Below are 17376 nucleotides of genomic sequence, written 5' to 3'. Positions count from 1 at the left end.
ACACCCCCAGCCACTACTTATGCATGCATAAGGTCTCTCACATTAAAGCAACTTTTGTTTCACTTTGAAAGAATCTCTAACTAAATGAAGGGTTGCAAGCACTGTGCAACTTTCAAAAATCTAACCCAGAGCCAGCTGCATGTACCACATTATTCCCCTGAGCACATTAGCATGAAAGTCCCATAACAAGGAGGTCAACTGGCACACAACTGGCTTGCCTTGCCACCAAGATGAGGACCCAAGTTCAGATCCTTAGAACTGATGTAAAAAGCCAGGTGTGAATAATCCCAGCACTGGGGAACAGAGACAAGTGGATCTCTGAGGCTTGCTGACCAGCCAGTTTAACAAATCAGAAAGCTACAAGTGAGAGAGATCCTATGTCAACAACAAAAAAAGATGGGAAGCAACATCCAACATGAAACTCTGCCTCACACATACAACATGTACACATGCACTTCCCAAAGCAGACCACCGACAGATGAACAGACAGACACAGACACAGATACACACAGACACAGATACACACAGACACAGACACACACACACACACACACACACACACACACACACACACACACACACTCCTATGATACAAGAGTATTTTCCTAGATAGTCAGGCCATAGTATCACAGACCCGTGCAAGCTTTGCCATGTGTTCCCCTCTGCTGTCCTTCAGGCTGGAAGGGTCCATAGGTCACTTTGAGACCGGAGAGATGGCTCCATGGATAAGAGAACTTGCTAAACTTACAAAGGCTCTGGGTTTGATTCCCAGCACCAACATGGCAGTTCACAATGATCTGTAATTCCAGCAACAGAGGATCCTATGCTCTCTTCCAGCCTCCACAGGGAAAAGATATGCATGTGATGCACACAAATACATGCAGGCAAAATACTCACACACACAAAATAAATAGACACTTGAAATTTTCAGGGCAGTTGTTAAGTATAGGATGGTAATGACCAATTTTGAATTTTTTAGTATTTCTTATGATCAGATTCAGGTCATGCATCTGTTAGGAGTGTCACAGAAGGGATGTTATACTCTTTTCTCACATCCTGTCAGGCTGGACATGACTCTGATTCCATTACTATGATGCTAATTAACCTTGATTACTTGATTGAGATGCTATCCACCAGATATTATCCAATGAGATTTTTTTTCCCTTGTGAAATCAATGAGTATTTTGTAGAGACATAATTTGGAACTATGTAAATATTCTATTCTTTACCAACGATCATTTACTTACTTGTTCTGTTGAGGTTTCCTATCCTATACAACGGATTATAACCCAATACTGTTATTATCATGGAGTTTTTGACACCTTCCCCATCTTATTCTTTAAGTACTTACTTTCTCAGACAACAAAAATTTCCAGGTTTATCTTGTTCTTTCAATATCTGAGACCTGGACCACCCATGTCTCTGTAGAACCCCCTAGGAAGACCCCTCCCCACCCTACATGCACACTGGCATGAACTTGCCTCTCTATACAGGACAGAGGCCTCTCACTGTACTTTGTCTTTCTCCTACTCTCTGGACCTCACTCTCTCCACTTGAATACTAACATGGCACTCATCTTCCACACAGGGCAGAAGATGCTCACAATATTTGGGCTATACCATCCCACACCATGCTCTTCCCACCCCCTCCTAACCAGGTAAGGCTCTATTAGCCAGCCATCTCTGTGGTACTGCAGCTCTTCATACCTGATGTGGATTTCTACCTTGCTTAGACTCACCCAATGACTTTTGGAACAAACTGTTCAAAGAAAAGAACCTACATGATGGAAGGAAAGAATGGATTCCAGAAAGATGTCCTCTGACCTCCACTTACACAACACACTTTTATAAAAAAAAAACAAACAAACAAACAAAAAAAACTGTAAAGGTGACAGAGAGATAGCTCAGTGGTTAAGAGCACTGGCTGCTCTTCCAGGATCTAGGTTCAATTCCCAGCACCAACAGAGCAGTTCACAATCATTGTAACTTCAGTGCCAGGGGATATGACACTGTCTCTGGCTCCTGCAGGTACCAGGAACACACATGGTACACAGGTATACAAGCAGACAGAACACTCAAACATGTAAGATATGAAAATAAAAAGTAATGAAAGGAGAGGGAGGCCAGACATGCTGGCACATGTCTACGATCCTAGCAACTGGGAAATGAAGGCAGGAGGATGTGGAGTTCATTCAGGGTTAGCCTTAGCTAATACTAACTGAGGCTGGCCTGGGCCAAATGAGATCCTGACTCAATCCTTCCCCCAACTCCCACCCCAAAAATATTAAAGAAAAGGGAATAGGAGAGGAAAAGAGGATGGTTGTTTGTCCAGAGGACCCAGGCTCAATTCTCAGCTCTCCCATGGCAGTTCACAACTGTCTGCAACTCCAGTTCCAAGGGATCCAATGCACTCTTCTAGCCTCCACAGTCATGCAGATCCTTCAGGCCAATCTCAAGAGCTCTGACTTACTTGGTCTAAACCCTGTGGTGCTCTTAGACAATGTTCACCAAGTAACATCTAAGGACATCCTAGGTTTGTAATCCTTCCATGAGTAAATGTTCCTATGGTTGTTTAGAAAACAAAGCTAAAAAGATGTATGTATTCCAGGACTTCTCCCAATCTCATTCGCCTCCAGTTTTCTCAGAGGCACTGGACAATCAAGCTGAGAGCAACTGTAGTCTGTGATTCACTTGGGCTACATAGCAAGTACCAGTTTAGGGCTATGATACAAAACTTGACTCAAAAAATTGAGGGGTATGTAGTTGGAGCCCAGTTACTCAGAGGCTAAGGGTAGAGGGACCCCTTGAGCCCAGGGATTAAAGACCTAGACACTATAGTACGAAGGAATATAAGGAATGTTAATTCTTATACTGAATAATAACTGAAACACAAACTTTTGGTAAACTTAAATAAAAAGTCACAATGTTGCAGGGAATGAAAGGAAAGAGGCACATAATGATAAATCTGAAAAAAAGGTAAAATGATTCTCTGCGATATCAAACCTAGCCAAAAAATGAAAAGAGAAACAAGACCTCAACAAGTATACGAGAAACTGGAAAAGAATTTCTAATGTTCTTAACCATTAACTCCCATTTAAAGAACAGGCAATAATGGCCCAGGATCGCCTTCTCAAGAACTACATGATGCCTGCTAAAGCTATGGAGTGTTTACCAATGCCTCCTAGCTAAACAAACCCAAGAAAGATATGGAGCATATTCTGGAAAAACCTAAACATGACTGTCAAAACAACTCTCCACAAAGAAACAACAACAACAAAAAATATTTCCGTGGCAACAGTAGCCATAAAATACTAAAGTGTTAAGGTTCTTCCTACTCTACAGAACTGCATGAGGAGAAAAGGGGTCATAAGCACATCAAGGAAACAAAAGGACATAGGTAGCACTGGAAAAGACACAGTTAAAGTAGCCCTTCACTTCTTGTACAGCCTCTTATAGCAGAACACTCTCACAGCATCCATTACCAAACAGAAGAACATTGTCCTGACTGGTAAGATGCCAAGACACAAACTATCATTGCTATAAAACAAACCTTGTTAGGCAAGGAAATGCTGCACTAAATCAAACGAGACAAACAATGTAAAACAAACTCAGTATTTACTGTCTTATTGCTTGACCTGGCCAATGCTCACTTAAGTATCCAAAGCCCATTCTCCAGGCATTGTGGGTGGTGCTAACTAAAGATGCTATATCAATGCTGACATTTTAAAATAAATGACACCTGTTACCCTCACTCATGTGCAACAATCCTGTATAAATTCATAAGTGTCTGATTAATCTATTCCAGATCATAAGATAAGCATTCTCATTGCTAATTCACAGAAAGGGATCTTTCAGCAAATCTACTTTAAAAAAAATAAAAAAAGTAATAGTTTGGAAAAGGGAGAGTCTGAGTTCTAAGTCAATTTACAAAGCAAACTATCCCATTTTAGGTACAGCACATTCTTAAACATACCACTTGCAAGTAAGTAAGTCACCTACACAAATTGCTTGGAAAGCATGACCATTTAGGTTAATCTCAGCAGTCCTTTAAGAAAATCACAGTTGGTACTGGAGGGATGGCTCAACAGTTAAGAGCACTGGCTACTCTTCCAGAGGTCCTGAGTTCAAGTCCCAGCACCCACACAGTGGCTCACAACCATCTATAACTGTAGTCCCTTGGGATCCGATGCCTTCTTCCGATGTGCAAATGTACATGGAGACAAAACACCCATATACATAAAGTGTATAAATTAATATATGTATATGGGTGTACCTGTTATACTAAAACAAAAGAGAAATACATAAACCAAGTAGCACTTTCCCCAAAAGCCCAGTGAGAAGACTAATATATGTACCACCAGAAGAAGTCACCTGCAAAAGACAATGTAAGTAGCAGAGGGAAGCAGAGTGACTCCTACTGCCTATAACAGAGCTTTGAATGGCACTCAGGGAGAGATCCCAACCACTTCAGAAGGAAGTAAGAACCAGGACTATTTAAACATTAAAAATACATACATACAGTCATTCTAGTACCAATAGGCAAGTGTTCTTCCTCCACCACTGGTGGCCACTGCCCAAGTAAAACCTAGATGAAACATTTCAAGTTAAGGTTTTTATGAATGAAGACTATACTTACTACGATCCACTCAGCAATGTTTTCATAGAGTTGCGGACTAAAAATGGCTTTTTTCAGCCTAGCTAGAGGACCATCAGCATCTACTAATCTGCACCGCATGAAAACATCACAATAGCCTCTGAAGTCATTACATGGAGAGCCCGGCTGCAGAGTGATAGTTCGACCACTGAACTGCTTGCTCCACTGCAAAGATCCTGTACTGGCACAAGTTGAAGGGGCCACTGGAAAAAGAAGTGCCAAACACAGAGGTCAGAATTCCTGCGGGACAGTCTTAGAAAGCAAAAAGAAAGACGAAATTACCTAAATTCATTCCCATATTACAGACCTACACTAGTTTGTCAAAGTAACATCATTAATCATTTACCTTAAATGTTAAAAATATTAACAAATATTAAATCTTGACTTAATGCCTATAATGGCTTTAAAACCATTGAGCTATGTTTACATACATTATTACGTAAAGCTGGCAAGATTTGATCTAATGCATCATTTAACAATGTTGTAAGGACCATAGTCCAATACTACATTTCAGTTCGTCTCAAGAGAACCACTTTAGCTGGAAAGTCTCTGTCCAAACTGCGTATCAGTTTAACAAAGGACAGGCATCTTCTCTGCCCCACCCTATCCCACCCTGCCACCACTTTCATGGCGGCTCTCCCTTCTCTCCCCCACCCCCACCCCAATCTCTCTCTTACTTTAAGCTATAAAAGGTTCCTGTGAAGGTTTTAAAGGAAGCCTCTTTCCTTTTAAGGCTCTGCTAAGCTGTTTCTGATACTGCTATTCCTTTCTCATGCTCTCCCACCTAAAGGCTCAATCATGGTCTTGAGGTCTTTTGTCCTAATAAACCTCATTCCCAAAGATTGAAAAAAAAATTAATGGCAAATAATGGACTTTGGAAGTAGACCTTAAGCTGAGGTATTGAAAAGTCTTACTTTTCTTCATACAACAAACATGGCATAACTCCTTATCATCTTTGCCATCAGAGCTGGCACAGGTGCATTCTTCCAAGTCATACTTCTCACAGATAGAACCTGCACATTGCTGGAGGAAAGACAAATTTTATTTAATATCTGTGCAGTTCATGGTAACAGGCAGGTATGAGCTTCCGATGTCAAATAATAAAGTGGGTATATTTAATGTAATAAACAGCAGGCTGGAGATGTGCCTCCACGGCAAGCAAATGCCTAGCATATACAAGGTCTTGGGTCAGATCCTAAACACAGATGAATATCAGAACCAATAATATCACATATATACGTGAGACTAAATCAAAGTAAGATGCACAACCTTTAAAGCAATTAAAGAAGAAGAAAAAAAACCTAAACAAAAGCAGAGAAAGAGGCAGTTCCACATTTGTGTTAGTTATCATGGCTCCTCTATAAGCAGAGAAAAAATAAGTTTCCTTCATACAGAACAAAGTGACATTTAGCCATGAAGCTCAAAAGATTTCACACTCAGAGAAAATGACCAGATGAGTTCTTTTATTCAGGCTCCTGAAATATTAATTTATACAACTTAAAAGCAGTGCCGATAAGGCCGCATGCCTACTTGTACTCTTGTGAATACCAAAGACATACAGTTGCAAAGATGAAAGGTGAGTCAGGAGCTAACTGTATGTCACCAGGCAATTGTGTCATGTTATACATTCGTGGCTTTGTGGGGAACAGAGTGATATTACTGAATGGGAGCCCCAGAGTAGTTACCTTATAGAGCTTTCAGTGTCAACCACTATTCTGAAAAAGGATGCTCTATAAAATTTAAATTTAAACATCTTAAAGCAAATGCTTACCCCATTAATGCACACTTGTGTATGCCTGTTACAGTCTGTGAAGTTGGGCTTGGGATCAGATGCTGGGCAGAGAGCTGTGAAGCCATTGCATACCCCTTCCTTTGCACAGTCAGAATCATCCCGACACTTCTCGGACTTTGACTTGAATGCACACTGTGCCGTACAGCAGGGCCCTTGACTTGGACTAGGAGAAGTGTTAAATGATCAGATAAAGTAAATCACATGGATATGGGCCTGATTTTCACATCATCTTAAATGCTAAGTACATTACCAGAACACAACTTCAAATATTACTAGCAACAAACTACTCTATTTGAACATTCTAGCAAGTTACAGAAGATGATTAAATATCTGGTTTCCACAGTCAAACACAGTATAGTCAGCGTTCTTACTCAGCCTTTTGGGAAGTGAATTCAATACTAGGAAACTTCCCAGTGTTTTTTCCATAGCTACATAACATATTAGTCAATTTACACATTTCTATACTAAAACTGAACTAGTACACATACACTAACCACCTAAAAAATTTATGTAAACTATGCCTATTGCCTGTAATCATGACTGCATTTGACTACATGACACTAAGTGACAGAAGCCTACATGCCCCAGTTTACCTAAATATTTTAAAGTTAAGTTTTTATTTGGACAGAAGACAGCCACATTTTCAAAGTTAGGAACTAAATGCTATGTATTTTAAGGAGCAGCATTTTCACATTCTTTTTTTCAATATCCAAATCACTAGATTATGAATTGTTCTAATTTTCAACAACAGGGATACTGTCATTCCAGAAAAATAAACAACAATAGAACAAAGCAGGGCAAATTTCCATAGCCATATGGACCTCTTGACATCAGCATTAAGTCCCCTAACTGCTGTGGATGACCCTGCAGTGACATGAGCATCAGGTCTGTCCTAACTGCTGTGGATGACCCTGCAGTGACATGAGCATCAGGTCTGTCCTAACTGCTGTAGGTGACCCTGCAGTGACATCAGCATCAGGTCTGTCCTAACTTCTGTGGGTGGGTGACCCTGCAGTGACATCAGCATCAGGTCTGTCCTCACTGCTGTGGGTGGATGACCCTGTAGTGACATCAGCATCAGGTCTGTCCTAACTGCTGTGGGTGACCCTGCAGTGACATCAGCATCAGGTCTGTCCTAACTGCTGTGGGTGACCCTGCAGACATGCTGCATCACTGAGGTTGGCAAAGCAGGTACCTGCACTGCTTTCCAGGCTTCAACTTGCATTTCTTCCCCTCTGGCTGGTTAGCATCGAAGCAGCACTCATCTTTACACTGGTCACTGTAGCCACAGTCACATTCTTCACCTTGCTCTACCATCCCATTTCCACATATAGGCTGGCCAGATTCTGAAGAAAGTTAACAGGACAAGATGAGCACTGTATACACACATTAATTTTCTTCAAAATCCACTATCTCAGGGCTGGAGAAACGGTTTGTTGATTTATTTAAGAGCACTTGCTGCCCTTCCTGAGGACCCGATTTCAGTTCCCAGCACCCAATGGCGCTCACAACTGTCTATAACTTAATATCCAAGGGATCTGACATCATCTTCTGGCCTCCAAGGGAATCAGGCTTACATATAATGCAGACATACATGCAGGCAAGACACCATAAACATAAAAATATAAAATTCACAAACTCTTTAGAGCTTTACCAAAAAGAAAAGGCAAAAAACAGAATCTGAAAATCCGGAGACCTGTTTTTTTAGTAAGGGCAGTGCCACTAACCAACAATGCAACCTCAGCATATCACTCCTTTTGGGGGCCTCTGTTTCTGCACAGTGAAAGGACTGACTTCATGGGTCCTTCTTACGTTCTTTACAGAACTAGTAACTTACTATTTAGGCCACATCACAGTTGAGCTTTGCTGACTACATATGTATGTCATGCATACGCAAATAAAGTTAGTGTTTCTCAACCAGACGAAAGAGGAAAACCTGTCTGTTACAGAAAACTTCAAACATACATAAAAGAAGTAAGAAAACAAGCACAATGACCTCTCATGTATGTTTTTCTTGTCTTATTCCCCACCATTTTTATTCTGTAGCATTTTGAAATCACCACACCTAATATGTTGTTCTGTAAATACTTCAGGCTGCATGTCTAAATGATAAATGTTTTATAAGCCTAACTATATATCATTATCACAGCTAATAAAATCAGCAAGATGCTTAATAACTAAGCATCTAATTGCCAATGTTCAAATTTCCTGAGCTATTTCTTTACAGTTGGCCACTAAATCAAGTTCCCAACAAGGCTCTCCTAACTCCACTTCCTTCCCCCACAGTTGCTTTAGATGATGTATCTCTTATTTTACTATAGAATAGGTTTATCTTGTCTTTTTTTATTTTTACATCATTTATTTGTTAAGGAACTTGGATGATTTTATCCTATAGAATAACTCAGTTTTAAAAAATGATCATAATATTGTCAATAAGAACTTTTAAATGTACATTATTCTTTTTCTTGCTAGACCAAGCTCCTTAAGAAAATAAATATGTATTAATCATTAACACGCTCTCTGTAGTCCCAAGCAGTCTAACAGTACAAGGACAGATCTTAGACAATTAGAGCTAAAAAGTCTGGTCTAAAATATTGGTGGATAATTTCAATATATTTCTTTAACTTCTAAAGTTCTCGCTGAAGCTTAAAATTAGAATAGTGGGTTCAATTCCCAGCACCACCAAAACAAATGATGGGGGAAAAAAATCAGACTAGGAATGCTACTCTTTGTGAGATCACAAAGTCACCTCAGGACATTATCATTTGCTAGGAAGGACAAGGATCAAATGCCTTCATTTTCTAGTAAGCAAAACTAACTTCCAAGGGGCTTGTGACTTGCTAGAGGCCAAATACCCCAATATGATCAAACAGATGAAGCCCAGAGGTTCTTGGATCTTAAATCTTAGGCTCTTCTCTTTCCAGTGTAGCAACTCGGAATTTAAGATGGGAAGTAAATAAATAGAAGGGACCCACGCCGCACAGAATCTCACCAACAGCACAGATGAGTGAGACGTACTGCTGAAGACAGGCTTCACATTCACCAAGTTACTCTTAATTCACTAAAGGAAATCTGAGCAGTCAGTGAGACTCCAGCCCACTGTCTGATCTCATATGGTTTTTTTGGACTCTACAACTAGAACTTCCACAGTAAGTAAAACAAAGACTTTTAAAAGGCTAGTAATAACTTGATAATTCACGTGACATGTAATTAAAGAGAAAATGTCAGAAAATGAAATGTAGTACCTGACACACAATCTTCTTCCTATGCATACCGATCTATACAATCATTTTTATAATCAACTTCAAAGTTTACTGTGAAAACTCTTACCATCTAAAAGGCATTTCTACATGAAGAACTGACAGAAGTAAGTGACAAAAAAACACCGGATGACAGTAACAAATAATAGCATCAATGTAATGTCAATCTACCTATGGGGGGAAAGCCTTAAAAGAAACAGCCAGACTCTCTGACAAAGATAAAGAAATATACTACAGGCCGGGAGAAAACACCTGTAAACCATTATCTGAGTCCAGCATAAGGGTGCACACCTATAATCCAGCACTCAGAACATGGAAGATAAGGAAGACTGTGTGCTACAGCAAGAACAACCAGAAAATTCCCCAAGTTATCTGACAAATCACCAGTGATTATATGAAACAATCTCAAAACTCAATGAACAAAATAAAAAGCAAAAAACAAACAGTTTTTTAATATTAAGCCTCTGAGTGATTATTTTATAAAAACAGCTGCTGCCCTGGTGGGCCCAGGCAGGACCAAGAAACTTCAGTCTATAGCTTGGCTTGTTTCTTACCATCTTTCCTTAACTTACATTATCCCATCTACCTTTTGCATCGGGGCTTTTTTCTTTTTTACTTCTGTAATCTTACTTTCACTCCTATTCTGTGGCTGGCTGTATGGCTGGCCTCTGGAGTCCTCCTCCTTCTCTGGTTACTTCTTTCTCCTTCCCAGATTTTTTTCCTCTGTATATTCTCACTGCCTGCCTGCCAGCCCCACCTACCTTTCTCCTGACTTACTATTGGTCATTCAGTTCTTTATTAGACCATCAGGTGTTTTACACAGGCATGGTAACACAGCTTCACAGAGTTAAACAAAAGCAACATAAACAAAAATAATATACCTTAAAATAATATTCTACAACAAAGATAAACAGCTAATAAGCTGTGAAGGAATTCACCACTGTCACCAGAGGAATGAAAAATAAAACAAGGAACTATTGCCTCACTCCTGCCAGAATGGTTTGATCCAAAAATAGTGCATGTGCTAGATCTGATTCTGATGAGACTGAGACTAGTCATAGCCAGATCATGAGAATGTAAAATAGTACAGTACCCTGGAAAACAGTTTGGGAGTTTTGTAGAAAACAAAACAAGTGATCACTATATGATCTATTAGCTGGACTTTAGATGTTTAGCAAAAGAATAAAAAATGTACATTCATACAAAACCTACACATGGATTTTATAGATATTTAATTGATAAAAGCAAAACCCTGCAAATAGCCAGGTTTTTTGTTTATAACAAACCATTATATATCAAAGAGTACTTCGTAGCGACAGAATGGACAAACTACTGATAAAGTTAGGATATTTAGCAAATTCTTCTAAGTGAACAAAGGCATTCCCTAAAAGTTATACACTGTACAATTCCATCTATACATTATCAAAAGGACAGTATTTCAGAAATGGATTGTTCTGGATCTTGTCTCCAGTGGTGGGATATAAAACTACACATGTAATCAAATTATATAAAAAGAAACAAACATCGAGAAAGCAGGAGGAGTAAGGAGTGTGGAATGTGCATTGATGACAACTTCACACTGAAGATACTATCAACCTGCAAGGTATTACCAATGGAGACACGAGATGAAGGTACTGAGCATCGACTACTTATTGTAACTGTATGTGAATCTATAGTTATGCCAATAAAAACTGTATTGAAAACAAAAGGACAGACTTATCCGGAAGTCTCCTCAATTCCTCAACCCTTCTTTGAATGTCCTTTATGTACAAAAGTGACTATGACTCAATATTTGCATTCAAGTATTTTATAATCTTGTGGAAAAGGATGATACACAAAACAACTTGAAGACTAGGTAGAATATTTGGAATTTGATAAATGTCACAAGAGAGATATACAGCTGAATGTAAGACCAAAATCTGGTATGCTTACACAGTGGGATATTGTTTACCCTTTAAAAGGAGTGGAGTTGTGGTACATGTTATTATAGGGATGAACCTTGAAAAATTTATGCTAAGGAAAACAAGCTGGACACAAAAGAACATACACTGTATGAGTCCTCTGTGCCCAATGACAGAAACAATGAGTGAACTAGATTCAGTCCTATAACACACTGTTATTCGGCAACAGGAACAAAACATTGTGATGAACCTTGAGATACTATGTGGAGTTAAAAGTAAAATTCCATAAAAGGAAAAAGCTATGAATTTCATTTGTATGAAATCTTAAAACAAGCCAACCAATCTCTGGTTAAACCATCAGCAGCTGCTTCTGGGAGACTGACTGCAAAGTAGAATAAAGAACTTTTTGGACTGGCAAAAATGTTCTGATCTTCACAGCTGCTTGGTTTACATAGGTAACTGCCATTTGCCAAATTCACCAAATGGTGTACTTCAGATGTGCACTTTATACATCCCTGTTGACTACAGCACTATCCACAACAGCCAAACTGTGGAACTAACTAATCTGGGTATCCGATAAGGGAACAGATGAAGAAACTTCACATATACACACTTCGGGTTTTAGTTTGTTTGTTTTTGGTTTTTGGTGGTGGTGGTTAATTAGAATTTGCTGGGTAGCTCTGGCTGGCCTTGAGCCTGCTTATATAGACCAGGCTGGTCTTGAACTCATGACCTTACACCTGCCTCTGCCTCCCAACTGCTGGGATTAAAGGTGTGCACCATCACACCCATGCAGTACATACACAATGGAGTTGGTTTCAGACACGAGGAGTACAATATTTTGTTGTTTGCAGGAAAATAGATGCAACTGGAGATAATCATATTAAGTGAATTAAGCCAATGTCACAAAGACAAGTGTGTGCTGTCTTCTCACTTCTAGCTTTTATACCAATCCATAAAATCATGTACACATATGTAACAAGAAAACAGAAGCAAAACTACCTAGCAGAACAAGGGGAACAGAGGAGACAGGAAAGGGAGGAGAAGAGGTGTGTGGTGAGTACACCCAATGTACAGTCAAATCTCTCTCTCTCTCTCTCTCTCTCTCTCTCTCTCTCTCTCTCTCTCTCTCTCTCTCTCACACACACACACACACACACACACACACACACACACACACACACACACACACATAACTCAGAGTGTACAATTCACCTAGGAAAGAAAAAGAGGGAGGGGAAGAACCTCCAACAACACTGAACTTTAATGAGATATAAGCTAAAGTGTCTAGAAGTAAATTACTTGCCACCTGCAACTTAGTTTCAAAGGGGGCCAACAAATTCCTAAGTATTTGATAAAGCAAATACAGCAAAGTCTTAATGGGAAAACACAGGGGGAGATGTTCTTAGAGCAGATTCTTTCTAGTTTTCTGAATGTTTAAATATCATGGGAAAGGTACTTCCACTTGACAAGCTAGATTCAATTCTCAGAGCCCACATGGTAAAAGGAGAGAACTGACTCCAGCAAGTCGTTCATTGCATTCCATTGCATGTGGAAAAGTTGATAACTAAGATACTGAGAACATACATACCAACAAAGCAGTTGTTTCTCTTCTTCTCAAGCACCTGGCTTATGTTTCTAATACTGCAGAGGGAAAACTTGTTGTTGTTGAGCTTGTCCCCAGATGTTGCTCTTGCATACATGATGTAATTGCCATTTTCTTTTTGTCCTAAGTTCTTAGACTCTCCTGGTGTGCACTCTGTTCCAGAATCATGCTGCCAAATAGAATATGATGTTACATTAATAGGAAGTAAAACAGGGTTTCCAGGTCACCTGCTTAAGTGGAGCTTTCTCACCAGAAGAACAGTATGGAAATCACATAATTTTCTTGAGGAAGGGTCTACCAGCTGCCTACGACGGTGAGTTAGAATGAAAACATGCCCTGTCAGGGGCCACAGTGGCAGCACAGAAGGAAAACTGAAGGTCTAAACATAAACTATCTTAGACTTTGTGATTAGGGACTAGAACTGAGCACACATCATCATAAGGACTATTGAAAAGCAGCTTTTAAGGCTGGCAGTAATGATATGGATTACTCAGCATTTATTAAAATACATGACAAATTATATGCTAAAGCTGGTTCAGGAAGAAGGCGGAGATGGAAGCGAACCCTAAGACCAGTGCTGGGGAAGGCAGAGAGTAAGAACTCAAGGCAGGGCAGCTTCCTTCTGAGTCTGTGCAAAAGACAGCTGAGGAAAACAGAAACATAAGTTTTACTTTTAAATGAAATGAAGAACTCAAGGCATGAGACCAAAACACTACTTTATAGCATAAATAAGAGAGAGTTTTGTGTATGAGCACATGCACAGAAGTGGTTTTGATTCCAGTAACTTACCCAGGTATTAGAGGCATCAGAAGAACTGCCTGAATTTTCTCAAAGAAAACACGCTTAGGAAGCTGGAATGAAGCAGCAGACCCAAGCAGCACCTGTTTTCTTGGTACACATGCACTGAAAGAACCTCGGGTTTGGTAGATGCCTCAGTGGGTAAGAGCACTTACTGTGCATGCAAGAGGACCTCTGTTTAAATCTCCAGGACCCACATAAAAAAGCCAGACACAGGACCAAGGAGATGGCTCAGGGGGTACAGGTGCTTGTCACCAAACTTGGCAACTTAAATTGATCCCCAGGACCCAAATGCAAGAAGCTATCCTCTGACTTCCACTCATGTGCTGTGGCACACAATCGAACATACACACACACACACACACACACACACACACACACACACGATAAATGCAATAATAATTTTAAGAAAAAAAAATAAACAAAATCAAACATGCCCATGCTTATCTGTAACAACCCCATTGCTGGAATATAGAAACAGATATCAGAAGTTCACTAGATGATCAGTCTAGCCCAGATGGCAAGCTTCTAGCTCAGAGCTGTCTCAAGGCACTAAAACAAAGAGTGATTGAGGAAGACACTCACCATCCTCCCCTGACTTCTGCATGAACACACAAAGGTACATACTCAATTGCATATACAACACACACACAATACCCTCAATATCACACTCACATACCTGAAGCAAACCTCACATACAATGTCCTCGAGTAATTGGTACTAATCATTACAAGGAGCAAAAATGTAAGGTACTAAAATGGCAATTGTATTTAGCTGAATCTTGGTTTGAATAGCCAACAACACCACTCTCTACTGACGAACAATAAATAACAAGTCACTTTGATTTTATATTTCCTCATCAGAGACCTCTATTCACATTTTACTCTTCCTGATACTGCCCTGCTTTTCTCCTGAGCCTAGATTCAGCCTCTAGAAACTACTTCCTCTATACACAGTATGACCTTGCTTTATGTTTCTGCTCCTTACAATTCAATTTGGTTTCTGATTAAGTATGGTACTATCAAGAGTTTCATCATTCAAATTTAGAAACAGAAAGAAAAAAAATATTCCAAAACTACATAGCTCTTAATGTGACCATAGAATCATTTGCTACCTTTCAAAGCAATATTAGAGGACCCAGTTCTACATCAAAGTACTAAAATATTCAAACCTATACAAATGAAACTTTGCAAGAGAGTTACGTTCTTTAAAACAGCAAATTGGGACCTACCTGCCTAGTCTTATTTATTCAGGAATGGTATAGGAGATCTCACCAATGGTACAGAAGGAGAAACGGGTTGTAAACAAGGATGCTTACTATTTGCCACTTCAGATACAGGAACAAATTGTAAGTAAAAAGACCCCACTCCCCCAACACAGACATATATGCAAAGGACTATCTTGACTGGAAGCCATGTTTCACAAGTATACTACAACTTTAGAAAAGAAAACAAGAAAAACTCCTTCCTAAGTTCCTAAGACACACCTGGTGGAACAGACTCCAATCCCTGCACTAAAGAGGCTGAGGCAGTGAGATCACAAGGTTGAGGTCCGCCTAGGCTACCCAGTGAGGACTTATCAAAGAAAAAGAAATAGAAGAAGAGGGTGTAACACAGAAAGAAAGGAGCAAATACTCACAGAAACTTCAGAAAAAGATTTAAGAATATATAAATAATTAATTATAATCTACTGACCACAACTATTGACATTTTGGTATATTTCTTATGACTATATTTGGCTTTATCACATCTTAATTTAAACTTTGTATTCTGTTATGAGTATAATGATTATGTATGTCTCAGCATACCAGTGTAAGTTAAGCACTGAAGAGCCTAAGTTTTTAAATGGCTGTAGAGCATTCCATGGTAGCAGTTAAAAGCAGAAGCAGCTCTCGCAGAAGACCTGGGTTCAGTTCTCAGTACCCACATGGTAGCTCACAACCATCTGTAAATTCCAGTTCCAAGGGTTCTGACAACTTTTGTTCTGTAGACTCAAAGCACCAATGTGGTACACAGACATATACGTGTGTGTGTGTGTGTGTGTGTGTGTGTGTGTGTGTGTGTGTGTGTACAGACAACACACTTATACATATAAAAATAATTTTTAAAGAAAAGATTTCAAGGTAAGGTAGGTTGAAGCAGGGAATTCATCCCATATGAAAGGTGAGAGATGTTGCAGAATATATATGTTCTGTTGGCTGAAGTTTCTCTCCCACCTGCCTCTTCCCAAATACCCAGCGGCTGCTTCCCAAATAATTGACTCAGAGGCTTCATATTATTTATAAATGCTTGGCTGGTAGCTCAGGCTTATTACTAAATAGCTCTTACACTTAAATTAACCCATATTCTTATCTATGTTTAGCCACATGGCTTGGTACATTTTCTCAGTGTGGCATTCTCATCTTGATTCTTCTGCATCTGGCTGGTGGCTCCTGTCTCCACTCTACCTCTTTCCCAGAATTCTAGTGTGGTTGCCCACCTATACTTCCTGCCTAGCTACTGGCCAATCAGTGTTTTATTAAAGCAATTTGAATGATACATCTTTACAGTGTACAAGAACATTATTCCACACCATTTCCTCTTTTTTGTCTAATTAAAAAGGAAGGCTTTAACCTTAATACAATAAAACAAAAGCAGTTATTAAGTAAGAATTATAGTATCCAATCAATTAGGGTTTGTGCTACACCTGGTGTCCAACTTTTGGAGCATGAAGTCACAAAAAAGCCACTTTCCTGTGACTTTGCAGCTACTGGCACAGGCCAGAGCTCCAAAAAAGGTAGAGTCTCTACCCTGCCAGCTAAGTTTCTGTTGTAGCCTATGTGCAGCAAATTCCATAGGTTTTGGGCTCTAAAACCACAGGAGTTAGCCACTTTTGCATGGTCCCCCCTGCAGATGGCTGGCTGTTTGGCTTCTTCTCTCCCAGGGGGTTGTGGGCTCTCTCTGGCTACTACTGCATTAGGTAGCTGCCTTGAAACCCACTTGGACTTCTACTGTTCTACACAGAAGCAGTCAGCCTCACATCCGAATCATCATTGTCAGCAAATTTGGTGAGACAATTGGGAATTCTTAAAGGGAGGAATTAGTTAAAAGGGAGGGTTTTTTTTTCCCCACATTAAAAAAATAGGAAACATTTTAGGTCTCTGTTTGATAATACACTAGATGGTTTGAAAATGGAGTAATTAAATGAAAGAATAACTAATATAGATGGGATTTACATAATGTCAATCATGAATATTATTTGATTATTTTTATTTTATCATTAAAAAAAATTGGACAATGAGTGCCAAGATAAAAGTTTTAGAAAAATTTGTTAAAGCAGATCATAGAGCTATTTAGACCCAGACAGAGGAATTTAAAGGAGAACCAA

The 17376-nt window shown here is 39.5% G+C and overlaps 1 protein-coding gene across 1 annotated transcript in view; it reads right to left on the bottom strand.

Moving 5' to 3' along the window:
* Nucleotides 1–17376, bottom strand: part of Adam10 (ADAM metallopeptidase domain 10) — a 109215-nt gene that overhangs the window by 4102 nt on the left and 87737 nt on the right. Inside the window, exons 10-14 of the mRNA XM_036192563.1 lie at nucleotides 13198–13381; nucleotides 7641–7791; nucleotides 6425–6608; nucleotides 5568–5676; nucleotides 4636–4856 (exon numbers count right to left, since the gene is read on the bottom strand). Of these exons, the coding sequence (XP_036048456.1) occupies nucleotides 4636–4856; nucleotides 5568–5676; nucleotides 6425–6608; nucleotides 7641–7791; nucleotides 13198–13381 (849 nt within the window). The remainder of the gene's footprint in view (nucleotides 1–4635; nucleotides 4857–5567; nucleotides 5677–6424; nucleotides 6609–7640; nucleotides 7792–13197; nucleotides 13382–17376) is intronic.

Source organism: Onychomys torridus, chromosome 7 (genome assembly GCF_903995425.1).
Source record: "Onychomys torridus chromosome 7, mOncTor1.1, whole genome shotgun sequence".
In the NCBI taxonomy this organism is placed as follows: domain Eukaryota; kingdom Metazoa; phylum Chordata; class Mammalia; order Rodentia; family Cricetidae; genus Onychomys; species Onychomys torridus.
Note: the sequence above shows the minus strand (reverse complement) of the source record. Positions and strands in the feature narration are given on the sequence as shown.